The sequence below is a fragment of the Oryzias latipes genome, chromosome 1, assembly GCF_002234675.1.
Source record: "Oryzias latipes chromosome 1, ASM223467v1".
Classification (NCBI taxonomy): Eukaryota; Metazoa; Chordata; class Actinopteri; order Beloniformes; family Adrianichthyidae; genus Oryzias; species Oryzias latipes.
Window position 1 is genome coordinate 8,807,601 of NC_019859.2, and position 26,714 is coordinate 8,834,314.

Here is a 26,714-nt window from a genome sequence, read left to right on the forward strand (position 1 = left end):
CTAAATACAGCAACAACTGACTTCCTTTATTTTCATTTCCTCATTATAGACTATTTAGGAATAATTGTCTATAATAAATGGAAAATTGCTCAATTCTAACTGAAAGTTAAAGGCTAGTTTTCTATGGTTCACCAGTTTAAACTCAAAATACCAGCATAAGTTAAAGTCTTTTATTCCAATCCTTCATTGTTGTAAGATCTAAACAGTTGTGTGTTTGTGTAGTTTTAGAGGATAAAAGTAAACAGTCAAGCATAAATAAACTGTAACAAAACAAATCTCCCTCAATCTGTCACAGTCAGTCATGCAGTTCAAAAGCAAAGCAGAGCATTTACTGTAGTAAACTCACAAAAGTGGTACAATTTTTTGTGTTGACCACCAGACCCGTGAGAACAATGATACATTTTAATAATACACTTAATAAAACCCTGTTGGATTGTTTATAAACTATTTTTGTTTCTTCATAACTTCAACAGAACGGTGTTGGAATGGATCGGTCATTTTCATGATAGTTTTTTTGTCTTCCAGCGCCATCTGCTGGTCGGCGGTAGCATGCCATGTTACGGCCGTACGCGCAGCTTTACGGCAGTGTGCTGCTGCTGGGCTCCTGATGGTTTGTACGAACATGAAAGCTGGCGTCGAACAGCAGGAACTCCACAGCTCTATGTAAGTAAAAAAAAGATCTGTTTTAAAAGTTGGGAACGACGATTTCCGACCAAAGATCGCAACGGCTGATCTGTAACTTCCTGCGCACGGAGAGGTTTTGTCTTTTGATCTAAAAAACGACCGTTTTGTAACTGTCACGTTTAAAAATGAAGCGACTGACGTTACGATTTGACAGAATTGAGCAGAATCGCCGTCTTTTGGCGTTTAACAACCATTTTTAATCTGAAGAGAAGCGTTTAAAAGTCGACCATCTGTCCCTGTTTTCGACACACAAAACACCACACAGACAGTTCCTCATTTATTCCACCCAAACGTTCTAACTGTGTTAAAAAACACGTCACCTGAATTTATAAACAAATGTTTAGGCTGGTAAATTTGTACACTGTACTAAACGCAGGAAGTCTGTCTTCGACATTTAATTGGTTTGCAGGTTCTCCCAGCGTTCCTTTCTTATGAAGTCACTCAGACCAGTTAGAGTTTTCACTTCTGCAACCGTTGCCATGTTGAAAAAACATGACGTCAACTAACGGTGGACTTTCTAGAAAAAGAGCAGGGGCGGGGAAAAAAAACATGGGCGGAAGTTGGGTGGGACAGGTGTCCGAGCACCTCTGACTATTCTTTCAGGGGTCTTACTACAAGGTTTCAAATAATAAGTTATGGCCGTAACAGAATTTCCACCTTAACCCTTAACTACTAAAAAACTTTATAGTGCTGGACTATGTTTTGTTTTGCTGGATTTTAAAAGCACTTTGACACCATGCTCACTACTTTAACCCTTGTGCTATCCTAGGCACTTTAACATTGGGAGTTGGGTCATCTAGACCCACTAGACAGTGCTCTGAACCATTTTTCTTCAATGATTTGTGATCTTCACTGGTGTCCATGGATTACATGAAATCTATCCACCTTTATCATGGTAGGGAGAACATGTTATAGTAAGGGTGGGGTCATCTAAGATAGCACAAGGGTTAAAAAAAATATTTTTATGGCAAATGAGTGTTCTCTTTGTGAATCCACTTTGTTTTGATGATACAGACGTGGCTCATTTAAAAAAAACACATTTAAATACATTTTTTTTCACAAGAATTGTTCAAACCCATGGTGGTCTAGATTCGCCAATCTAGTGAGCATCGATGCACATTGGTTTTTCGCAGAGACTTCTGGGAAATTTGTAGGGCACCGGATGTTGGAATTGTATATTCGGACAGCACTACAAAATGACGAACGCACTATAAAGTACACTACTATTTTAACTTGTTTATTGTTTTTAGCATTTTGTGATTTTATTGTGTTTTACTTTTGAATCTGTACAGTGTCTTTGGGTGTCTTGAAAGGCGCTTTTAAATAAAATGTATTATTATTATTATTATTATTATTATTATTATTATTATTATTATTATTATTATTATTATTATTATTAATACTTAGTAGTGAGTAGTTAAGGAATTATGATGTTGTGTCCAAATTCCCTTACTGCTCACTAATCCCTGAAAGTGCCCTGGATACACATAGTTTGTATATAGATAGTCGATATCTATTGATCAATCAATCCACATCTATCTATTGATTGATTGATTGATAGATAGATAGATAGATAGATAGATAGATAGATAGATAGATAGATAGATAGATAGATCTCCTAGCAAGTTAGTGGGAAAAACCCCCACAAAAATTAGCAGATTTTTGTCTATCTATCTATCTATCTATCTATCTATCTATCTATCTATCTATCTATCTATCTATCTATCTATCTATCTATCTATCTATCTATCTATCTATCTATCTATCTATCTATCTATCTATCTATCTATCTATCTATCTATCTATCTATCTATCTATCTATCTATCTATCTATCTATCTATCTATCTATCTATCTATCTATCTATCTATCTATCTATCTATCTATCTATCTATCTATCTATCTATCTATCTATCTATCTATCTATCTATCTATCTATCTATCTGTCGCTCTCTCTCTCTCTCTCTCTTCCTCCATTGGTCTTATTTTCTCATACTGAAGGTCATAAAAAAGGAAAAGAAACATGTAGAAATCCTGCTAACTACTAATAAACTAAATTTTATGGGACTATCTAGTGCCCTGGATTTTAAAAGCAATTCTTTTCTTTTTTAAGGCAGATGTTATTTGGACGTAATTTCGTGCAATCAAGCACAAAACCTGATGGAAAATCGTCTTGATTGCACATATTCTTGTGGTCGCACTGTTTAACTGTTAACTAATTTTCAGCTCTTACTTTCTTTTGAAACAAAAGCCTCAAAGAAATATTAGAACTGCAGCACATTAGTAAAAGCTCTTTTTAAACTTTGCTGCCTTTGGAGTTTTGGTTTGACCATTGCACTGCAGAAACTTTTATTGCCATGCTGTATTTTAATGCTCCTTAGACTTTAAACATGTAGTTTCAGTTTTTTTACAGCTCCGTTTGTTTTTGTAAAGGCTCTTTTTATTTTTAGCCTTGAGGCTTTTAATCTCAGCAGCTGCTGGATTGTTTCTGGGCGTCTCTTTCGCAAAAGCGACATGTTTCGCTCAACTATAGTAATCTGACTCAATCTGAAAGAATGTGTCTGAGGTTAATCTTTCCTGCCGAAGATTACCTGGATCAGGTGTGATCAGTCAACCAGTCCGCCGCTGTAGAAGTGAATGTAAGAAAATGTGCAGTCAAAACAGCGGGGAAAAAAATGAACTGAAAATTCGAATCAGATTTAAAAAAACTAAAATAAAGAAACAAGAAGCTGGAATAACAAAACGTGTTTGAATAGTTTTATTAACAAACAGAGAAGGTGTTTGACCTGTGAAAGGAAAGCGTTTCAAAGTTAGAATCGAATTGTCAAAAGAATTTCCTTTTTGCTTGGTTTGACGTTTACTTTCTACGACAGAGTTTTAGGGCCACCAAAAATATGTAAAAAAAAAATTAAAATTACGAGATTTTATCTCGTAAAATCTCGTAATTTTGCGAGAAAAAAGTAATAGATTAACAAGGAGAAAACACCGAAGTTGTCTGTTTTTTGGAGCGTAGCTTGAAGATTAAATATGTGGAGCCTTTTGTGAAGCTTTATTTCCGGATTATTATAGGTGTAAAACAAAGAGATTCTGAACCTTTTGGCGACTCAAAATCAGATTATTGTCGGTGGAGCCGGCTTTCTGGGGTTCAGTGTCAGTAAAGCAGAGTTTCATCTCTAAAATAAAGAGCTCAGAAACACGTTTGGGTGTAGAGAACCGCTGCAGCCTTTATTTTCCTTTTCATTCACATAACCTGAAGTTTATTTGTCACATTACGTCATGAACCTGTCATCAGATCCGAACGCCAATGCGGAAGTAAACAGTGTTCCATACGCCCACTCCTCCAGATGGAACCTCCGTTTCAACATAAAACAATAAAGAGGAATGAAAATAGTCTGTTATATTAGCATTACAACGTTGAAAAAGGCAAAAGTGCTCCTCCTCGGACGGAAGCGTCACACAGACGTAGAGATCTGGTCTTTGGTGGAGGAAGAAAGGATTGAAGTGGAAAGCTGCTGGGATACCGATGTCTTCATCAAGGGGTTGCAGAGATCCTGCAAAACAACCATTAATAAATAAAACATTCATAAATCGTAAATCAAACAAATGAGCTTCCAGACATTTGGAACGTTATCAATAAACATTCAGCTCACCTGTTCAACTGAGTTTAGTCGGTCTGCTGCGGCGCGGCGTTCACCTGCCGCTCTGCATGTTCACTTCCACTTTGATCGTAAATTTACGAGTTTTTTCTCCTAAATTTACGACTTAAAATCTTGTAAATTTACGAGTTTTTTTCTCATAAATTTACGATTTTTTTATCTCCTAAATTTACGATATAAAATCTCGTAATTTTACTTTTTTTTTTTTGTAGTGGCCCTAATACTCTGTCGTAACTTTCTGTTTGGCGTGTTGCTTGTTTGTGATTTGGGCTTTAAATGCAGTTAAAAAATAGTGATGCGCTCAACTTTGTGTAAAAATGATAGTTTTTGCAATAAAACTCTTTTTTTTTTTAAAACTTTGTTTTCTTTTTCCACAGATGTGAGCGACACAGACTGAGCTGAAACTTCCACGTCTCTTGTTTCTGAGCAGAGGTTCCAGGTTTCACCGCCTCGGGTCCTCTTTGTTTACATCCAAAGACTTTGGAACCGAGTCTGCTCGTCTGCCATCAGATTCATAAATGGTTGCATGCAGGACTTTCCCCTGCCAGTACCTGCGATGGTCCAGAACTGCGACCCAAGCCCTCATCCTGTCAGTGCTCACGTTTTGCGTGGTTCTTCCTCTGTGCTGCCAGCACCTGCTGTACTCTTACTACTTCCTGCGGTTCATGTACCTGGACTCCATGAGCGATGTCGCCCTTGGCGACAGCCTCCATCAAGGTCAGGAGGCTCTGCGCTTCTGGGAAAACAGCGCCGCCCCACCCAGCTTCAAGGACATGAGCCACAATCCAGAGGTGCTGGTTACCGTGGTGACAGCCAGGAGGAGGGAGGCGCTGGACTTCCACTACCTCCTGCGGGTGATGCGGCAGCTTAGCGACATCCTCGGAAGCTGTGGGCGGCGCCGATGTGCTGAGGTGCTGCTCTGCGACGTGGAGAGTAGCTCTATGGAGAACGAGGACGCCAAACTGCTGGAGAACCACTTTAAGGTCATCCGGCGCTCCTCTGAAGAGCAGAACCTCCAGGATCAAGTCAACACCTTCGAGAAGGAGAAGCGGGACTACGTCTTCTGTCTCCGCAAAGGATGGGAGCTGGTTAGGCCCAAAAACGTGATCGTCCTGGAGGACGATGCTCTGCCCAGACAGGACTTCTTCAAAGTTGTGAAGGACCTGCTGTCCCGCCGGTTTGCCCTCCAGACTCTCTACATAAAGCTTTATCACCCCGAGAGGCTGCAAAGATACTTGAACCCAGAACCGTACCGGATCTTGGAGTGGGTGGGGCTGGGTTTGGTCTGCGCAACAGTTTTCCTCTGTCTATTGCCTTACTGGAATCCTTTGTCTTTCTCCTTCACTCTGTCACCCGCCCACCTCGTCTTCTTCACCCTCTACTTCATGCTTGCTGCTGAGATGCTGGGGAGGCACTACCTCTTAGAGGTGCGTAGAATCTCCCCCCAGCTCTATGCGGTCTCCCCAGCCACAGAGTGCTGCACTCCTGCCATGCTCTTCCCCGGAAACTCCTCCCTCAGAGTGGCGGAGTTCCTGGATGCCTCGTTCTGCGTCAGAGGGAACGCCAAAGACATGGTTCTGTACCAGATGGCCCGGACCACACCCGGGGAGCGGTCTCACAGCGTGGAACCCAACCTCGTCACTCACATTGGAGCCTATTCTTCAGTCAGACCCAATCCGGTCCGGCCCAAACTCATCTGACAGAACCTGAGGAAGGTGACACTGTTTCACACATATCTCATTTTCTCACACTGGTTTGAACAATGTGAACTTTTGTTGGTCTGGAGTTTTTATTTTTTATTTTTATTTTTACTTTTTGCAGGTTTGGGTGCTTTAGATTTTCCCAGAGTTGCTTTGTACGTTTTACAAACCACACCTGAATATTTGGAAGCAAAAGAGTTTTTGCTAAACTTTGCTTTGACCTTTCTGAAAATGTTCTTCACTAGCAGCTCATCAGAAGCCATCTGTGAGGTTCGATCCAGGGTTTATATCTTTATGCTGTAATCTTTTGATAATCATTTGAGGGAACTTTCAGTTCAGGTTGTCTGGATTTTGCTTTTCAAACCAAAAAAAAATGTCTTTAAAGCCACTTGTTTCTGAAATGTTAGCTAATCGTGTTGAAGCGATAAAGATGCACTTTGATTATTATTATTTTTGTTTAATGCTAATGCACATTTGAAGTTGTTTGCATGATAACTAGTGATGGACAAAAGAAGACAATAATATATTATAGATCATAGGTAATAAAGACAAAATCTTGTTAGAAACACGTAGAACATGAGTTTAAGGCTTTTTCACCCCTGAAGTAACTGAACAGGAACATGTGACGCATAAAACACTGCCATACTACTTTGTTGGAGAATACTGACAGCACTTTACTATTTATGCAACAACATTTAAAACCCAACAACCTTCGTTTGAACTCCAACACTTTCCTGTCAGCCGTCAGGAGCTGCAGTGGAAGGAAAAGGCTGCTCGACCCTTTAAATCAGCTACAAGATAAAGGATGAAAGTCGAAAAGGGAAAGCTAATACTTTAAAAAACTCCCTTAAAAAATTCTTAAAATGCTGCCAGAAATGCTTAAAAGGTTACATAGAGAATATTATGTAAAAAATCAAGAAAAATCTCGTAAATGCCCCCAAATATTATGTAGAGTAATCTGCTAAACACACCGTTGACTGCATAAATAACACAAAAATTATTGAATTTGTTATAAAATAAATTCAAACCTAGCTAACTTTTCTTCTTGAAAATCTTGAAACATGCTCAGACAAAAACTAAATGCTTTTTCTTAATAGGAATGTTCTTTATTCCCCCGATCAAGCAGAGTGACGACACATCAATCATTTCATCAAAATATTAATAATGCAAATCTTTTCTTTTTTCTGTTTGGACTGTTTCTTCACACCACACAACATGTTTAAGTCCATAATCTTCCTCAAAACTACACTTTATATGTACAAAAATGGTAAAAGGATTTTCTCCTTTTTGAATCCGTTAAATGTTTTTATAATCAAAAATAAATATTGTTTCAAAATCAGACAGTTTACTTACAGATTTTGATTCCATCATAAACATGTTTGATGTTCAGACACCGCAAAATCTGTTTGTTGTGTAACTGTTTTCCTTATATGACGAGAATAAAACGCCAAAGTGCCCAAACTTTAAAACAATAAACTACAGAGAAAACTGTTAATGTATCACTGAATGTGCCTCTGATGTTTTGACTTTCTGTGAAATGATGTTCAAGATTTATTAATAAAAAGTTCAAGAGTTGTGCTGTTGGAAATGGATTTCTTTAAACCTTTTTATGGCCAAATTAAGAATAGAAATGTGGTTTTATTTCATGAAATGGGAATATTAAAATTTTTATAATTTGTATAACTTTGATTTCCTCTCAGTGGTCAGAATGAGTTTAAACATACCCGTCTGGACTGTTGAGTTTCAGAATCACGTGCAGACCAGAATTTTTTTTCCTGCAGCTGAAGGACTAAATAATGCCAGCTGGGATTAGATGAAAGCTTCAGCCCGTCTGCTCTGAGAGACACACGCACACATCTTGTCAGAGGAAATGAATCCTATAGGCTTTAAATCCCAACGAGCAAAACTGCAGCAAATCAGGTTATTTCTGAGATGGTACAACTGTCTGCATCGTCGGGGGGTAGACTGAGGTATTTGGGGCCCAGGGCAAACAGCATGGGGTGCCCCACTTCAACTCTAGTTTTGTTTTAAATTTTATATGTACTTTTAAAATATATATATTTTCTAGTGGAATTTTAAATTCATAGACCAAAACAACACTATCAGTAAATACGATGACATTAAGACTATCATAAACAGAATCTACAAGAAATATGAATATATAAATGAAAGCAGTCATGATAAAATGATAAATGGCAATGGCACCCGATACGGATCTTTTCTGATTTCAGGAGCAAAGCAGGGTCAAGTCTGGTTAAACCTCAAGTAAGTGGATGTACCTGGGAATACTAGGTGCTGTAAATCAACTCAACCACGTGGGGGCGCTTTCTGGTGATTTTGCCAAACACCCGGTCCCAAGTCTGAGTGAAAGCAGAGGGTTGGGTCAGTGAAGACTTCAATCTGAAGGTGGGAGTTATGAGAAAACATACAGGAAAAAGACTCAAGCTGGAGAAAAAAAGAAGAAGAATACAAAAAATACGGGCACGTAAGTCAAGACATTACTTAAATAAATATGAACTAAATTAATATCTAAATCTTGAAACAGAATTGGAACAGAGTAAAGGGGAACCAAGCAACAACACTCTAAAATATAGAATGAAATTAAATATTCACTCTCACCATTAACTTAGGTGATATTTTCTATGTACATCAGACACTTCATAAAATAATGACAAATTAATTTAGATTCAGATTTCACTGTTAATGTTTTGATAGTTTTCAAAAAACTGTGGCCTTGTTTGGTATAAACTTTATTGATTTGATTCAAATGTCTAGATATGAAGGTTTTCATCTTCCGGATTTGAGTTTAGCATTAATCATACTCATTTTACCGGTATGTTTTGTCTGAAATGACTCCAAACATCGCTTCTATAAATTTCCGTTATTCTGCAGCTGCGAGTCACATGATTGCTTGTGATGCCTTCATGGTGTCAGATTGAAATCAGGAGAAAAATAAGTTTGACCTATAGTAACACGTAGCAGAGAGAAAAAAACAAAACAAAGATATTTTGGTGACTTATAGTGTTCGAAACTTGTTACATGTCAAAGACTGTAAATATTATGCTAACGTGTTTCTTTTAATCTAACATTTTTTACATCTAAAAGTTGAAAGAATCAAACCACGTTGCCTTTAACGTCCTCGTTTCCGGCGGCAATTTAAAGCAACTGAGTTGGTGGTTTATTAGAGCAGCGCTAACAGAAACCCTGAATATAGGAGAGACAGTCTGAAGTTGGGATGACAGAAGTTTACCAAGTGGCTTTGCAGCACACAGGAAAACCTCTAATGCGTTTCCCGGAAGATGGATGGCTACTTTTTTATCAGTAAATGTCAACAAGAAGCGTGAAAATCTGTTCTTCATCCTCCGGACACACAACACAACCCCTAAAAGTTTGGAAACTTTTGAAGAGCTCCGAAGTTTTGGGAAGAACCGTGTTGCGCAGAAATGTCAGAGCCAGCAAAGGAGAAGGAAAACATTCCTGACGAGTCTGCAGGAGGAAAACGGATTCCAAACGGAGGGAATGCTGCGAAAACCAGGGAGGTAAGAGACTAAAGAGACGAGCAGATTCCTCCTTTCAGGGCTTTTCTTTTCTTTTCTTTTGCTTTAAAGAAACATTTCAGCCACATGACAGCTGTAAACTGCTGGACTCCTGCGCCTTCAGCCTCATAAAACGATCATCTCAAGACGCTTCATCAGAAACTTTCAGCTCACAAATTACATTAAAGTACATTTTTCTTTAAATAAAATAACTTGATAAATATCATTGTGCTCATTTTCGTGTTACCATGCAGTTTAACACAAGTGCAATATTTTTCCCAATTTAAAAACAAAAGTTTTCACCACAAAACATTTTTAAAAAAATACAGCCTATCTGAAAATTTAAATAGGTTTTTAGTTTGCATATTCTCTGTAAAACAAGACATAAACTGTGAAATGATGTTAGGAAAAATCGGCAAATATTAGAATTCGCTTTTGCACATGAGAGGCGGAGCTTCTGATAAAGAAACACGCGTTAAGCCCCGCCCTCACTAAATTATATCATTAGGCACTTCCGGTTAATCAATTACCTCAGAAATGAATGGGTATAGGTAAAGAACACATTTATATTTATATTTCACAGAAATGTATTTAATTCAAAACAGGAATATACTTTTAAGACTTACGTTTTTTTTTTTTTTTAAATGCTTTAGCGGCATTTTTGTGACGGAGGACCCCCCCCCACACACAATATATATATATATAAATAAATTAAATATATATATATATATAAATAAATTAAATATTGCTAGATTTTTTTTTAATATTACACCTCTCATGTTAGGTTGGGGGGTGTTAGGAGCTGTAAGCTAGCACGTAAACAGAGAGCTCTCGGCAGTGACAAGGGAATGGCGGGGGGTGTCCCACCCACAAACCAGAGTGGAATTTCTTAATAACTCCTTCTGCTCTGTTTAAACGATGTCCTAGAAAACAGACGGATGTTATATATATATATATATATATATATATATATATATATATATATATATATATATATATATATATATATATATATATATATATATATATATATATATATATATATATATATATATATACACACACACACACACACACACACACACACACACACATACATACATATTTTAATATTGTCTTTCTTCAGAAATGATCATTTTTTCCTCTTTTTCTGTTTTCCAGCTTCTTTTTCGGAGTACATCATTTCTAGTTGTGCATTTCCTGTTTGCATGTCTACTAGCAATAGCACAAATTAACTTTTCTACTTTAAAATAATAAAAAGAATATAGATAAAATATGTTAAGACCCGGATTTTACAATATGGCATGTTGACACTAAAATTGTGTGTTAGCAGGTTTTTATCGGTAATGCTTCTTTTTTTTCCTTTAAACTTTTAAAGAACAAAATACAATAGATATTAAAATGACTTTTTATAAAAGAAGTTAGTTCCTGTTTTGGCTATATTGTAGCCAAAACATATATGTATATGGCCGTATTTGTCCTATTTCAGTTGGTCACTTTATGCTACTTGTGTTTCAGGACTTTGAGTTGGCTGCCATTTACGTGTCAGATGCTCAGTACAACAGGAACATCTACTTTGACACTTCCCCTCAAGCTGTCAGGTGAGATCTCACCTCTTTACCTGCTTTGGTTTTTGTTTTATTCTACATTGAAGCTGCATGAAGTTACAGCCGCTCCTCACTTCTGTATGTGCAGGCTCTATCTGCTCTACCATCACTGGATCCTTAAGGTGCTCCTCTACTTCTTCATCGTGCTCAACTTGTCTCTGGCCATCTTTGAGGAGCCGGCTGTCCTCCCGCTGCCCACGTGGGTACGATGCCAATGTTTTAAAACACAAAAGGTTTCCAATCGGGTGGAGTGCATTTCTGGTTTCAAAACTCTTCCTCTGTCATCTCCGTGCTTTATGCTGCGTTTACATGTTGGTTGGATGAAATGAAGCACAATGGAAGACGGTTTTATTTGTTTTGGGAAAGCTGGAGCTCTGAGATTGCTGCCAGTCAATGGCCAGTCTGGTTTTCTGGTTTCTCTGGTTTCTAATATACAGTTAGCAATTATGCAATTGTGGTTAAACAAAAAGAAAGCCTTGATCTAATGTGTCATTGAGAGTTACCTCACTGATCTCTGCAACCATTTTTATCTTAGCAAATCCAGTTTAGACCGCCAAAAAAAAATCCAAATAACCTAAATTCTAATAATCATGTCGGCTCGTGAGAACCCGCTCGTTTTTGTGGGCTGGGAGGTGCTGATGCTCTCAGAGGGCATGTTTTTAGAGGAATACTAGAGGAAGTGTGTGAATGGATCAAAATGCCACTTTTGGATTTCTTTTCATGAGGAATGAACATTAAATTACACTTAAAAGCTTAAAATTGATTTTTGCATGGTATAGGCCTTTAAAAGTTATTACATAGGGATCAGCTGACATCTGTGGTCCTTATGGTAGAAAATAAATGGAGAACATTTTGAGATGGCTTAAAGACTCACCCCAATCATCTTTTGATCTAAGTTAGTGTTCTTTTCATTATGTTTCTGCTGTTCTTGGTATTGGACCAAAACCTGTGTTGTTTTCTAGGACATAGTTTCTGGAGAGCGGCCGTTTATTAGAAGTTTGCCTTCGAGTTGTGGGTGGGAATGTTCGCCCCTCTTTCCCTCTTTTTACCCACTCTCCTGCTAGCTTACAGCCCCTGACACCACCAACCTAACATAACAGGTGCAACAAAAATGGCGAGCAATATTGGAGCCATTTTGCCGTACAGTTGTGAGCCAGATGCCAGCTTAGACGAGGACAACAAAGACCCACATGGATTTATTTGTCTACAGGTGGATGCATTAGAATAGAGCAGAGCAGGGAGCTTGTGGCCTGCCCATTTTATTTTCTACAAAACAAATGTGTTCTTTTTTTCAAAGCATTTTTCTTTTTAAATTTTTGATCTGCTCCTGTTTCACAACAATTTGAATAAAGAAATACTCGGAAATTTGTCCTCCATCAGAAAAATGCCACAAAACATAATAAAAACACAAAAGATGCTTTTTTCCTTTTTAATCAGAGTGGATCTTCAAGCCTATTGATGGATTCAAAGCTGTCTTTGAAAGGTCGGTTAGTTGTTATGCTATCTTTGTAATGATGTGTTTTGTCCTCCACAGGCCACCATGCTCGTAGAGCTCTTCTGTTTGCTCGCCTTCACCCTACGAATGGGTCACTATGCTAAGGTGATCCCTCGAGACAAGTTCTGGAAGGACCCCAAAAACCTCTGCATCATCGCCACGCTGGTGGTAAGAGGGTCGGCCATCACTACTGTGGGAGGGGCATAGCTGTAAGGGGGAGGAGCACTAACTAATGTTTTCATAGAATTTCTGCAGTGACCTCCCGCTTTAAGTAATTACATTATACATTTTTAAAACTTTAATCATTATTAGTTGTTTCACTAAGTAACTCGGGCATCAGTGTTGCTTGTTCTGTTCTGAACTGGTTGCATCTGGACTTCCTTGTTTTGGGAGCAAATGCTGAATTTGCTGCAGTTTGCTGAGCAGAGTTCCTGTCCAGCCAGAATATGCTGAGAAAACTTTCTGCTGCTGTTGGGAAACAGACTTTAGCCTGAGCTGCTGCCTCGTCAGCACCTTTAAAGAGGAGAAGCTTCCTGAAGGCTCAAACTGGATGAGATAGATGAGAAATGCTTCACTTTCTGCAACATTTGTTGAGAATCTGCCATGAATAGTTGTTTATTTGTGTTAAATTTGGTTGCTTTGCTGAAAAACTTAAAATAAATGTTAAATGAAAGTTGACACGGTAAATTCAGATTGTTTTAGAGTTAAAATTGCAAAACTGATTCCTGATAAATTGTTAACTTTTTAAAATAATTGCATTTTTTTTAGTTTTTTTTTAAATAAGAAAGAAAATATGTATTGTAAACTGAGGCTGTATTCTATGTAAAATAAATACATTAACTTTATGAATATTTACAAAAAAATGTAGACAGCAAAATGTACAAAAGTATTTGTACATTTTTATTTGCAATAGTTTTTCCTTTTAAAACTATTTAGAATATTTTCTTCCTTTTTCTAGAAAAACAAGTTTTTAAAAATATTTATTTGTTAATATTTTTCCACTTTTTTCATTTAGACTCAACTAATCTCAAATTTGTTTTTTGAGTCAGACAAACCTTTTTGCATTTTCATGATTATTATTTTTTGCATATTTAGGCAAAACGTTGCCCAAATATAACATTTCAAAACAAATTTTAACTGATAAATATAACATTTTAAAAATCATTTTTCAATTTTTTTTAAATAATTGGACTATTCATCCTCCAATTCTTTTATGTTTTTAGACTTCAGTTCATATTTTAAGGGAAGACAGATTTGTTGTTTATTCTATGCTCATAAAATAATCCTTAAGAAGTTAATTAAATTTCTCTCTACCTGCAAAAATTAGTTTCAATGTGAATTTTGATAATTCTGTATTAAACTAGTTCAAATTTATCTTAATATTATAGCTATTTGTAAAAACAGAACAAGAATCCCGGCATTTGAAAACATTTAAAATGTATTTTCTTTTAACCCCCAGGATTTGTTCTGAATGCCTCTGTTCTTCTGTGTGCAGCTCACCTTGACTGACATGGTCATCTATGGTGCCCTGAAAGCTGCGGACTGTTACGGCGTCCGCTGGTCCAGAGTCCTGCGACCGCTGCTGTTGATCAACGTGACAGAAGGACGGCAGGTGAGTTTCTGTGTAAAGTGCAATCACCAGGTCAGGATCAACCTTGGAGAGAATGACTGTATTGTGCTTAAAAATTTCCACTGGTTAAATAATAATAATAATAATTGATGCAAGTATGAAAGAGTTAGAAATATATTTCTGCACCTTTTGGACTCCAGAGAACCACAGTGAGTCTTCATCAACTTTCTGAGGAGTGATCAACCAAAAATGAGTCCAAGAGCTCATCAAGGTCTCTCCAGAGAGGTCATTGAACAAGCAGAAGAACTTAAAATTAAGCACAGATCTCACTTGGCTTACTGAAAGTCAGACTTCATGATTCAACAATCCCTTCTGACAAAAATGGACCCATTTGAGAGTTCAAAGAGAAAATACAGAGCAAGTAGAACTCTAGAGCTCACTGTAACGAGACAAAAGATCTCTCTGGCATTTTCGGAGCAACAATCCGTTGTGGTGGTGGTAGTGTGATGGTGTGGGCTAGAATTTTTGCCATTTCTGAATTCTGTTTTCCACCAGAAGATACTGAAGGAGAAAATTCTGCATTGATTTATGAGCCAAAGCGGGAGGATGCCTGAATCTTGCAGCAGAACAACGGAAGTTCTAGAATAATAAAGTCAAAGTTTAGACTGAAATCTAACCCTAAACAGTTGTTCAATATGGAAAAATAATAATTACAGAAAAGGAAAAGGGAAAAAAAAATACAAATTCATAGCTCTGCATTGTTTGCATAAACTTCTTAATTTAAGCAGCATTTTTAGTTTTATTCTTCTTTTCAAAAGTTAACAAAACACTTTTAGAGACGCTGGGAGCTTTGTTTTTCCTGGCTGCTGGTGCCTGAACGTCTCATTAGTTTGTGTGAATGTCGAGGGAGCACGTGCGTCTCCTGAGAAGAGGAGCATAAGGTTGAGTTTGTGTGTTTGATTATGTTCAGCTCCGTCGAGCGTTCAGGAGCATCCGGAACGCTCTTCCTCAGATCTTCTACGTCTTCCTGCTCTTCATGTTCAGCATCCTGCTGTTCTCCCTCATGGCTCTTAAGCTGCTGGGCAAACGGTGAGACCACAGCCTTTCCTGTTGTCATTCCAACGCGCATTTAGCTCAGTTTATTTTTAATTTTACGTTGATCAGATAAAGTGTGTGCCACTTAAATGTTTGTGTTTTTTTTAACTGTTAGAGAGCCTTCAGTATGAGGTTGCCAAAGATTGTATTTTGGATGTTGTTTGTAGATGCAATCCTTTAGAAGTTGTATTTAATTTCCTTCCATGCATTGAAAAGCTTAAAATGTGGTATCATCGGCATAAAATATTTTTTTTTATCTTTTTACAGATGACCTATTTTCTGAAGAGTATGTACCTTGCAGTTTACACATTGTGACAAACTCTGGTTGCCATGGCCACACTAAAGAACATATTTTCTAAACTATTAAACTTTCAGAAATTGAACTTTTTCTTTCATTCTTATGGTCTATTTAAAAGAAAAAGTTTAAAGTTGCGTTCCTAACGGCTACATTTCTTAAGTAGGATTCAAGTTTGAATTTAGGAAATCAAAATGTTTTATACGTCTTGATTTAAGTTTGTTTTGCTTCATCTGATGTTTTCTCCACAGAGATCTGAAGACCATTTATGGAAAGCCGTACTTTACAAACTACATGGATATAGTCTTTGATCTGTACGTCCTCGTCACCACAGCCAACAGCCCTGACGTCATGTAAGGACTCACAAATAAAACCTTCTCCATACAACATTCAGATCTAAAAATGTCTTTTTTTTGTAGATTTAAAAATGATCTCAAAGTAATTTTCATATATTTATGTATTTATAGAACACAAGAAACTGCATCCACTGCTGCCTGATATAAACATCTTCTGAGAACGTAAAAACAATCATAAAAATTTCCATTTGCAAAACTTAACAGAAAAAAAAATTAAAAGAAAATGTACAAATTTCACTAAATGAATTCGGATACCACCATTTTATAGCTTTACTGCCCTCGGTGGTCTGCTTAGTTTATTGTAATCATTAGAGGTTCAGAGTATAGTCAGAAAGAGATACGTACCAACACAAAATCAAGTCGTTTCCGCAGTGCTGGGGAATTAGGGAAGGAAGCACTGCACAGCTAACTCAGATTTTTGTGTTTTTGTACCATGTGTGGGGTTTGAACACAACCCCATAGCCAGACTTTGACTGCAGTCTAACGTGCAGTCGTCACTTTGCTTAGAATGTTTCTAAACACAATCAAGTATTTTCTCAAGATCCTATCATGTGGACGTTAACAGTGTTTTGTCTCCGTGTGAAAGAAAGCGTTAGAAATGTAACGAGCTGTTTTAAAATCCTTTCACCCTTCTTCCTCTTTTCATCTTTCTCGCTTTTTTTCCACAGGATGCCAGCGTACAACGCCAACGTTGGTTTTGCCATATTCTTCATCTTGTACATCCTCATCAACACTTACATTTTTATGTCCGTTTTCTTGGCTGTGGTTTACAACAACTATAAAAAATACCTAAAGGTAAAGCTTTTAGGCTGCCAAGATTCTTATCTTCATGTTTTACAGTTTATGTTCCGCCTTTTCCTCTTATTGCTCCTGTTTTTCCTGTTTTTTTCTCCTTGATTTGCACTTCTAAAAAAAAAAACTTCTTTGGCACTTGCTCTTATTGTTTTATGGTTCTTGTTTCTTCATCTTCTTGTTTTTTGATCTTTTACTTTTCAAAAATGTAAGGAACGTTTACCCTATAAATTGTGCGCCTGCACATTTTTTTCCAAAACCATACAAAATACAAGTTTTTTTATTTTAAAATCTTTTTTATGTCCAAATGTTTGGGCTCTAATTGCACAGATAGTAAAAGGAATAAATGCAAAAGAGATTCTGAGCTAAAACGTGAGCAATTCCGTTGTTGTCCAGGAAGAGGTACGGCAGCTGGTCAGGGCCAAAAGGCACAAAATGGTGCGGGCATTCGCAGTTCTGCAGGAGCAGAGGGAAGAAGGCGGTCAACCTGTGGTGACCAGGAACAACTGGAACCAGCTCATCCCGCTGGTGCAGCCCAACCTGTGCAGTGCTCGCAGACAGCTGATATGGAGTGTCTGCGACGACAAAAACCAGGGCTTCCTTGGTAAGTCGTCCTCAAAGAAAATGTGGTGTGAAGCCATGATGCATCTTCATAATGTGTGTTTTAACTTTCCTGAAATGGTGCATTTAAGGACCCATCACCATCATTAAACAGTGCTGGTTTGAACCCTGAGAACTAGAGGTGTGTTTGGGTCAGTGACTGTCCATTTTTAGTCTGGTTTCAACTATAGTAAATAATGTATGCATCTCCTAACCTAGATTAATACAAATAAATATATCATATTACTTTAGATTTAGATTAAGAACTTTTAAGAATTCACACCTTCTCAGTGGTTAACCCTAATACTTGTACTTTGAACTATAGTGCTCCCTTGTTTATTGTGTTGCATTCTAAAAATAACCTGTGAAGCAGTCGTTTTTATTTTTATTTTTTTACAATTCTCATAGGTGTTTTCAGGCTGTAAATGTCCTCACGACACACTTTTCTCAAACAAGCATTGTCAAGTATAAGTCTTCTTAGACAAAGAAGTCCAATTTTATAGAATGAAAACAAAGATCTGATAAGAGATTTATATAAAAAAAAAAGCAAAATTGTCTTTAAAAAACCTGCGATGGACTACTGTATTTATAAATGACCCCCGGCAGACATGTCCACGGAACATGGTCTGCATGTAATGCATTTAAATGATCTTCCTTGTTCTGGTGTGGTACATTTTGTGTCTTAGACTGCTCTTTGTTGATTTTGGTGAACAGATAAAGTGGCTTTTATTCAGCTCGCTGACCTCCTCAACATTGAGGTGATCGCTCTTAAGCCTCGATCGCACCCCTTCCTGAATTTATTCCCCAACTTCTACCAGTCTGCTCCAAGCCGCTTCGTTTGCAAAGTTGTCCAACATCGGTAAGCCGAGGAGTTTTTTTTTTTGTGTGCCTTAAACATTTAAATTGATCTGTTTCCTTTAAAAAGACAACTCTGACGTGTTAATGCTTTTGTCTTCTTTAGGGGCTTTGTGATCGCTTTTGACCTCATTATCCTCGTGAATACCGTGTTTATCGGTCTGGATGAGAAGAACCCTTTGATCTCCAACTCTGAATGGGTTTTCCTGACTCTGTACCTGCTGGAGATCCTATTGAAGCTCTATGTGTTTGAGCCAAGAGCTTTTTTCTCCAGACACAACTTCTGGAACTGGTGAGGAATGATCTTTGAATTTTGTCTGAAAGCTTTAAGAACAGTTCTTTTTTTTTAAGCTCTTTTGTTTCAAATGATGTCTTTGGCTTAGCGTATTCTCAAATGAACAGAGCTTCATTGTTTTATTTGTCTTTTCCAGGGTTGTTTTTGCTCTTCTTGTGGCTGTTGTGTTGCTCCAAGTAAAGTTTTAAAGCGTTTTAGCTCCTCAAAAGAGTCGGCTGGATTGGATCACAAACTTGTGCTGCAGAGATTCAGGAAATAAAGACAGATTTAGAGGTTTAGGAAAGTATTTTTGTAAAGTTCCATCTGTTGTCAGCAGTTTTCACACACCTGGGTTTGTTCTCATATTTGAATCCATTTCCTGGACGAGCGTTGAGCTGCAGACACAGGAGCCATTTGGCGGTTTAACCCTTCCAATCCAACACCATAGTCTTCAGTGTTAAGCAGTGAGGTTCTGTGTTCTATTTTTAGAATTTTTGGTATGAACTGATCATGGATGTGAACCTACAACCTACCGGTTTCAGAGTAGACACTCTCCCGCTAGACTTGAAAAGCTGCTGTGTCAAACAGCTGCAATGACATGACCACAAAAACACACTTCCTGTCCTAAATAAATGCTCGCGAAATCTTCCCGCAAAACCACCATCGTTGTTAACTTTTCCTCTTAAACAGTTTGATTGTGTTGCATCTGCACAGAATACCTGCCTTTAACATCAAAGATTGCAAGAGTCTAAGCTGTTATCTGCTACTTTCCTAAATGTAGACCAGTTTGTTGGGATGTTTAAGGCAGAAAGTTTTAAGAATTGTAATGTCTTTGTGTGTGCTATTGAGGAGGTAAAAAAAACAAAAATCATACAAAACATTTTTTTTCTTTCAGAAGTATTACATTTTAGTGGCTACTGCAATCAAGCAAAACATCTCACTGTTTATTCTATGGCTTATATTAATAAAGAAAATTAAATCATGATTTAAAAAAAAAGTTCCTAACTCAAAAAGTCCATTCAATCAAGGCATTAGTGCGTTAGATAAACATCACTCATGAAATATTATGCAAAAACAGAAATAAGTAAGGCCTTTTTTTTAAAAAAATTGGACATTTTTCTTTTTCTTTCTCATTTTAGTTAAGTTTAATTATTTTGTTTTATTTTATTTATTTTTTGCAGCATGTGGCCAGGGTGCATGTTTTTCCCCCCATTTGAATTAGTTGCTGGCTGCCCTGCAATAACATAAAATAAAATCCAATTTGAAAAAGAAAAGAAAAATCAATTATGATGAACAGAACTCTTGTTAATCCTTTAAGATTGGTTAAAATTATACAAACGTTTCTATTCATTTGTTTTCATTGTTACAGTTTAAAGTCTTATTGAGGGGAATAAAGTCTTGTTTGTTTTTTGAAGGTTTTCTGGAAGATTTCTGTAGTTCAAAACTCCTATGTTTTGTCACCTTAAACGTTTAATATAATAGTTTGAATTTCTTTAATCCTAATGCTGTAAAATTATTTAGTGTTAAAAAATGTCTTTGTTTAGGTTTGACACCATCATTGTCGTCTCTGCTCTCATTGCCACCAGCGTAAACTCCGCCTTGGGATCATGTAAGTTCTTATTTTACCATCCCTTTTGCCATCGATGTGCCAACATCTATAAATTATTCATTAAATAATCAGAAAATTAACTATATATGATCATTTCCCCTAAATTACTTACCGTTTTACAATTACAATGACTCAATGGCTCCGCCCCTTTATTGCTGCAATGACAACAGTACACACTTCCTATTAACATGAATATAAGAAATAGATAAAAACAATAATTCAGATTGTTCCTTTTACTAGTCAAAATTAAATTGCTGCAGCATAAAATGCAACATCTTGATTTAAAGTTGGGATGATAAAAAAGCAAGTCTCCCGGACTCGCTGAGTTGACTTTATCTACATAGGAAATTGTTTAAGCTTTTTGTGTTTCTCCTACGGTTTTATTATGTCACCATTGCCAAAATGTGTTCAGTACTGTTGAAAAACTAAACCTTCACAACCTAAAAACACTTTGCCTGTTTTACATTAAGCCACATAGAATAAGTCTATACTGATCAAAGGGTAATTTGATGAGTATTTAAGGATAAATTCATTTATGTAAATGCAACATATATTTTGGTGTTCACATCCAGACATTTTTAGACATTTGGAATATAAATGGAATGAATAATCTTTTGTTAATTGGATTTTCTGTTTTGATGCAGCGGGGGAATACACCAGCCGCCAGATCCTGGACATTGTCTTCATCCTGCGAGTCCTCCGGCTGGTCCGGGTGGTGGACAACATCCAGAGGTGGAAATGCACTCATTAAAACTAAATAATGCAAACATATCTGCAGCAGGAAGGCATCCGCTGAGCTCCAGCCCAGTCCAAATCAACAACCAGAGGCAGAGAGACAACAGAGATCTCACCCATTGGTTTTTATTGGGGCCAATTTTCCTGACTGTTTTTTGAACATTTTGATTTCAAGTCTAAGTGAGAAATTAGATTAATTGAAATATCAAAGCCTTTTCACTACCAGTTGTCTTGAGTAACAAGTCAGAGTATTTTTTCACTGCTGTGAATTTGTTGTGTTGTGGATTTGCTGGACTGTGTGACCAGGCACCTAGTGGTTATCAGGTGAACTGACTCCACTTTGATTGTTAAAAAAGGCTAAATAAGTAATCTTTGGTGTAAAATCAGTCTTTTTAACATGAAAATCGATGAGAAATAGCCTATTTTAACAGCCTCTAGTGGTATTTTGAAGAAACTGCAACTTCAAATGTTTCCAGGCTTATGTCATATTCAGGACCAGATGTGGGGCTTAATTAAAAACTGGTTACCATGGAAACATTTTCTTTTGGTAAGAGGGGTGACATCTGATGAACCTGTTAAACCTTTAACTGCCTGCTTAACAAAATGGTGTTATTTTTTATTTATTGATTGTGTGTATTACTCACCCAAAGCAATAAACAAAAGAAAATCAACTATTTTTATTCACCCCCCCCCCCCCCCGTTGTTAAAGGGTTAAAAACTAAAATATATAAATAAATACATCTCTTTTCACTTTTACTTCACTGTTCCAGCAAAGCCAAAGTCCTTCATTGTTTCTTTGTATTGTTTTCACTGGTGTGTTTTGTGCAGATCTTCCTGCTTTTTTCCCCTTAACTTTTGTTTGACTTTAACTAAAGATTTGTAAGCTAACTGTGGACCTGCTCTGTCTGTTAGGTTCCGCACAATCATTAACACGCTGATCCGGATCGGACCTGCCATCTTTACGTTTGGACAGCTCATTGTTGTGAGTAACTGACTGTAATTTGACCTGAACACAATTTTCTCTGATTTTTTTCAAGTACACGTGATTTTTATTTTGAAGGAACAGGAGCTACTTTAGTTGTAGTTTATTTTAAAACAGTTCTTTTTACCTTTTAGTATGTAATTACAAGAAATCCTATTGGTAAAACACAACAAATAACCATCTGTGCTTTTTTGTTTAATTGCTTGTACTTTTAACTGTTTTGTTATTTTTTTAAAGGCAAAAAATTAGGTTTCTCTTTCAAAAAATGACATTTATGAATAAACCTAAAATAACAAAATTGTTAAAAAGAAACTAAATATTAGTATTATGTTTTGTTTGTTGTGAGTCGCTTTTATGAATCATTCCAGAAAATTTTAACCAAACTGCAATCATGAAATAGGTTCTTTTGAGTTCAAATATTATTTTTACACATACGGCATAGATTGTTGTGTATATTAAAACTTACACATAAACATTTTTCACATCGGATAGATGTGCTGCTGTGCTGCTTATATGCATATGTTGCTGTTTGGGTCTTGCTCCCAAAAGCATTTTAACTGTTTCTAATCACTGAAAAATAATTTACTTAAAAAAAAAGTGTTTTATTTTTATTTTTAAACTTTGCCAAAAAGACCCATTTGAATGGACCTGAAACAGCTAATGTTTATTTGCAAATTTCTGGTTTCTTTTTTATCTGCCCTCCCTTATTTTTTCTTGGAGTGATTTTATTAATTATTAAAGTAAAATGTTTTATGCATACAGTGTTCCTAGTTCAGCGGTTACTTTTTCTCTGATAAATGAAGGAAAATCACCCAAAGTTGTGCATTTCATGGGTGATTAAGTGTAGTTGTAGTTCATATCAGAAGTTGTCACTAATGTTCTCCACCTCATCAGGTGGTGTATTACATCTTTGCCATGCTGGGAATGGAGATTTTCAAGAATAAAGTGAAGTTTTACGACGACTCCAGCGACCCTGATAAGCAGTACTGCGGAAACCCGCTGCTCAAAGGCACGGCCTTCGCAAATCTCAACTACTGCAAGAACAACTTCAACAACGTGGTGTCGTCCTTCGTCCTGCTGGTGGAGCTCACTGTGGTCAACCAGTGGCATGATATCCTTCCTTTAATTCACTCTACGTAGTTTGTTCATCCTCAGGGGTTTTACAAACTCTCTAAAATGTCCTCTTTGACTCCAGTTCATGATGCATATGTTTTTTTTAACTGAGCCACTTCTCAGCAGCGGCTTCGTCACTGTCACAAACGTGTCCGCACGGATCTTCTTCGTCATCTTCCATATCACTGTAGTCATCATCATCATCAAGTAAGTTTATGAGCTCCTTAATGACTATGAAGGGAAGAGGGTTGGACTTTTTTTAAATCTCCTTTTAGGAATACAAATGAGCTGCTGTGTGTCAAAAAACAAAGGTTCAAAGCTGAGCTTGTACAGATGGTGTTGACCTCTCTGTGGTGAATCTCACTAATTTTCATCAAAATTTGGCCTTTTTGGTTCACCATCAATAAAATCAATTTCAAAATAAAACTTTACTTGATTTAAAGACCCACTCTTCTGAAAATGTTTTTTTTGTGTGTTTATAACAAGTTCTTTTGCATTTTTCTCGTGTTTAAAGATAATTTAGATTCAAAATGCATTTCTGAGCATTTCTTTATTGAAATCGTTGTGAATCAGGAACACAAGAAAATAATGCTGCAGGAAAAAGATCGTATTTGTGACTTTGAAAATACACTGGCCGGGCAACAAGCAAGAATGTCCAATATGTTCTCTCAAAGTGAAACGTTTTTTGTCTTTGTTTTAAGCTACAAAGAAGACTTAAAGGAGACTGATTTTCCACACCTAATATTTTCCCTGTAAATGGTTTTTATGAGAAAGTACTTTTACTCTGTACTTGTGTCAGCCAGACATCTCTTGCCGTCTTCTGGTTGTTATACACAGGATTTGCACAGGGCATTCAGATTTAGAGGACAACAAAATTTAAAGAAATATTACTTTTTTAAATTTCGAATTATTTTTAATTTGTTTTTTTCTAGATGTATGCTAATGTCCACACCTCTGCTGCAATCTTACATTTTTTCGGTATTAAGGCTTCTTTTTCCAGAATTTCTCCTGATGTTGTTTCACCGTTGACTAGACCAACTGTAGCTTTGACATTCCTGTGGTCATTCTCACAAAATCCAAGGTGTTAGCATCACGGAGGACACCCCCCCCCCCCCAGCCTTGTTCTGCTTTAATGGTTTTTCTGTTTCTTTCTTTCATCTTTTAGCATCTTTGTGGCGTTCGTGCTTGAGGCCTTCTTCTTGGAGTACTCTGACCTGCAGACATCGCTGGAGAAGAAAATCGAGGAGCTCAACCTTGCTATGGAGCAGTACGTTACCGTGACAACACATGATCTATACACATCCGGTGTTGTTGATTAAAAGCCTTCTTTCTTTCCTGTTCCTTGAGAAGATTTAAACTCACATTTACGATCAATTTTTTGTTTTGTTTTTAAACATTGTTGTTTCTTTTGTCTGATGTTTTTTTTTTCTCTTAAATGTTTTTTTTTTACAACTATTGTTGTGACTGAGGGAAATTAGTCTTACTGTGGTCAATTAAAGGCAGAAATGTGACACTTTGATGAAGAGATGATGGTCTATGGATAACAACACAAATCCTTGCAGCTATTCTGATAGCCTAAAGATGGATCACAAGTTCCTCTCCACATGTGTAGAGCTGGTTACTGTCAAACATCTGTTGGCATCCAAGGAGTAAGAACAGATGATACAATAACCTTTTTCTTACAGCTTAATAGAGTCACAAAGACCTTTCTTCACCTTCTGGACTTCAAAGATCCACACATGGAGCAAACCTGGAACAAAAAGAAGGAAATTTAGAAATACAAATATATTACAAAAGATAGCTCCATTTCATTTAACAAGTGTTAAATTGGTTAAAGAGAACTCTGCTAAATCCTAAGCAAACAAAGCTGTTCAATCCTGTCTAGTCCTAAAATATTGCTCTACTTGCTTCAGTCAAAGTCAGAATTCATGATTCAATAGTGATCCATAGGAGAGTTCAGAGAAGAAGACACTGCTGAGTAAAAAGAACACAAAGACTTGTCTCAAATCTGACAAAAACATCTGGATTATCTATAAAACATTTGGACAAAAAATGTGTGGATTAATGAGACAGAAGAGGAATTTTCTGAAAGAATCTGCACCTAAACTAACAACATTTCAGAACTTGAACATCAGATTAACGCATGGAGACCACCTGGTTTAGGGAGCAGAATCCAAACACAGGATCCGGGATCAAAAGGAAGGTTCTGGAGCGTTCTGCTTTGATTTTGGCTCTAAATCGCACGAAGGCTTTGTTTTGTGACTTAAAAGCAGTTTTTAAAGCCCTCCAATTTCAAAATACAAACAATTCTGCTAAGAATAAGGAAAATTAATGTTACTGCAGATGGGTTAAACAATTGCTGCCAATAATTCCAGGTCAAAGATGGTACAAGAAGATAGTAAAATTGGAGTTGATTCACTTTTCAATATCATCAAGAGGGGGAAATATGCAAAAAAAGGCCTACATTTGTATATTTAATTTTTATCAGAATCTATGAGAACCCCAGTTTTGGAACCATAAATGCATCGCAGATCTGATCATTTTAAAATCACAAAGTTTGCTTTCATCCTTCTGCAAAAATAGTGTAGTTATTATTGTTTTTCTTTTTCAGGGAAAGGTTAGACAACAGTCTGGTGAACGCCATGGAAACCATGGACAACAACCTGGGAACAGAGGAATCTCCAACCCCAAGTCGTTCATCCATGGTGTTTAAAATATCTTCAAAAAGTGAGTGAGAATCTTTTTCAGCTCGAATGGATCAGCCTGACGGGAAAACTCACGGCTGTGTTTCACGTCAGGATATCGGACGGTGGACGCGCTGTTGCAGCGGATTTTCGAGGCGGATCTGGCGCCTGAAGATTTGCCGGAGAACGACGAGGCTGAAGCTCAGAACACTGGGAGCTTTTCAAACCCAACGTTCGGCTCTGGCCCAGCATGAAAACAGCTTCCACTTTTATATAGTTTTACTCATACTGTACCAAACATACTGACGCTTATCCTGTGCAATGGGACAACTGTTGGATCAGGTCATTTCTAGTATTATTTTTTTTTTCATATTTTTGTGCCGCATTTCTGTGGGACACACAGATAAACACTGTTTTTCACATAAAGAGTACTTACACAGATGTTGATGGTGGACATTTTTAATGGCAGTAGAAGAAGGAAAAAAAGCAAATTTCAGGCTTTATCTGATTCTCAACTAAAAGTATCCCATTTTAATTTGAAGTAATCATTTTGTTGTTTTGTTTTTTTTAGCTTATTGATTGTAAAAGTTTCAGATTAAAAGACGTAATACCATTGAGTATACAAACGGATTGAAATGATTACATTTAAAATAAATATAAATAAAAATAAAGATATTTAAAGTCCAACTTTTTTTTAAACTAGTTTATCATGGATATAGTGGATTTAGTTTAAAAATGGGTAAATTATTGATAAAAAAAATGAGTCTTAAAGTTACTGATAAGGGAGCAGCCGTTAACTGAAAGCCTAAAATTTAAGTATTTAAGGAAAAGCCAAACTAGTAAAAAAAAGACACTGAAAATCAGCAGCTAGTGTTTGAATTTAGAATTGGTGAGGTATAAACAGGATTTTCAAAGTTTCAGATAAAATTATTAATGAAAAAACTTGGAAAGGTCTTAGAAATCCTAAATTTTCCACTAATATTTAGGTTTTTGCAGCACAGCATTAAATAACCTGTATAGGTAAAAAATAGCATATCAGTAGACGCACACTATAAAGGTAAATAGTTACAGCTCAAC

At 36.7% G+C, this 26,714-nt stretch overlaps 2 protein-coding genes across 3 annotated transcripts; both read left to right on the forward strand.

Moving 5' to 3' along the window:
- The first annotated feature begins 536 nt into the window (after nt 1–536).
- tmem246 (transmembrane protein 246) lies at nt 537–7,627 on the forward strand. The gene is made up of 2 exons (XM_011473738.3): nt 537–663; nt 4,717–7,627. The coding sequence occupies exon 2, from the start codon at nt 4,858–4,860 to the stop codon at nt 6,037–6,039; it is 1,182 nt and encodes a 393-aa protein (XP_011472040.1). The 5' UTR covers nt 537–663; nt 4,717–4,857; the 3' UTR covers nt 6,040–7,627.
- Nucleotides 7,628–8,425: 798 nt separating this feature from the next.
- LOC101174889 (two pore calcium channel protein 1) lies at nt 8,426–26,309 on the forward strand. 2 transcript variants are annotated; one of them, XM_023955260.1, is made up of 20 exons: nt 8,426–8,524; nt 9,429–9,578; nt 11,094–11,176; nt 11,271–11,385; nt 12,717–12,845; nt 14,173–14,289; nt 15,218–15,336; nt 15,889–15,990; nt 16,662–16,788; nt 17,182–17,389; nt 18,100–18,244; nt 18,347–18,532; nt 20,059–20,123; nt 20,768–20,855; nt 21,771–21,840; nt 22,735–22,951; nt 23,070–23,160; nt 24,119–24,220; nt 25,565–25,680; nt 25,752–26,309. In XM_023955260.1, exons 2-20 carry the CDS (start codon nt 9,483–9,485, stop codon nt 25,889–25,891), a joined length of 2,316 nt encoding a protein of 771 aa, XP_023811028.1. In that variant the 5' UTR covers nt 8,426–8,524; nt 9,429–9,482; the 3' UTR covers nt 25,892–26,309. The 2 variants fall into 2 exon arrangements, with proteins under 2 accessions (XP_023811028.1, XP_023811027.1); XM_023955259.1 differs by lacking the exon at nt 8,426–8,524 and having other exon boundaries at nt 8,887–9,578.
- Nucleotides 26,310–26,714: the final 405 nt, after the last annotated feature.

Bases quoted from the DNA above. Each gene is read 5' to 3' on its own strand.
- tmem246 (XM_011473738.3), top strand. From the start codon at position 4,858: ATGGTTGCATGCAGGACTTTCCCCTGCCAGTACCTGCGATGGTCCAGA.
- LOC101174889 (XM_023955260.1), top strand. From the start codon at position 9,483: ATGTCAGAGCCAGCAAAGGAGAAGGAAAACATTCCTGACGAGTCTGCA. The intron at 11,386-12,716 runs GTACGATGCCAA...TGTCCTCCACAG, and splicing joins TCCTCCCGCTGCCCACGTGG to GCCACCATGCTCGTAGAGCT. The intron at 15,991-16,661 runs GTAAGGACTCAC...TTTTTTCCACAG, and splicing joins GCCAACAGCCCTGACGTCAT to GATGCCAGCGTACAACGCCA.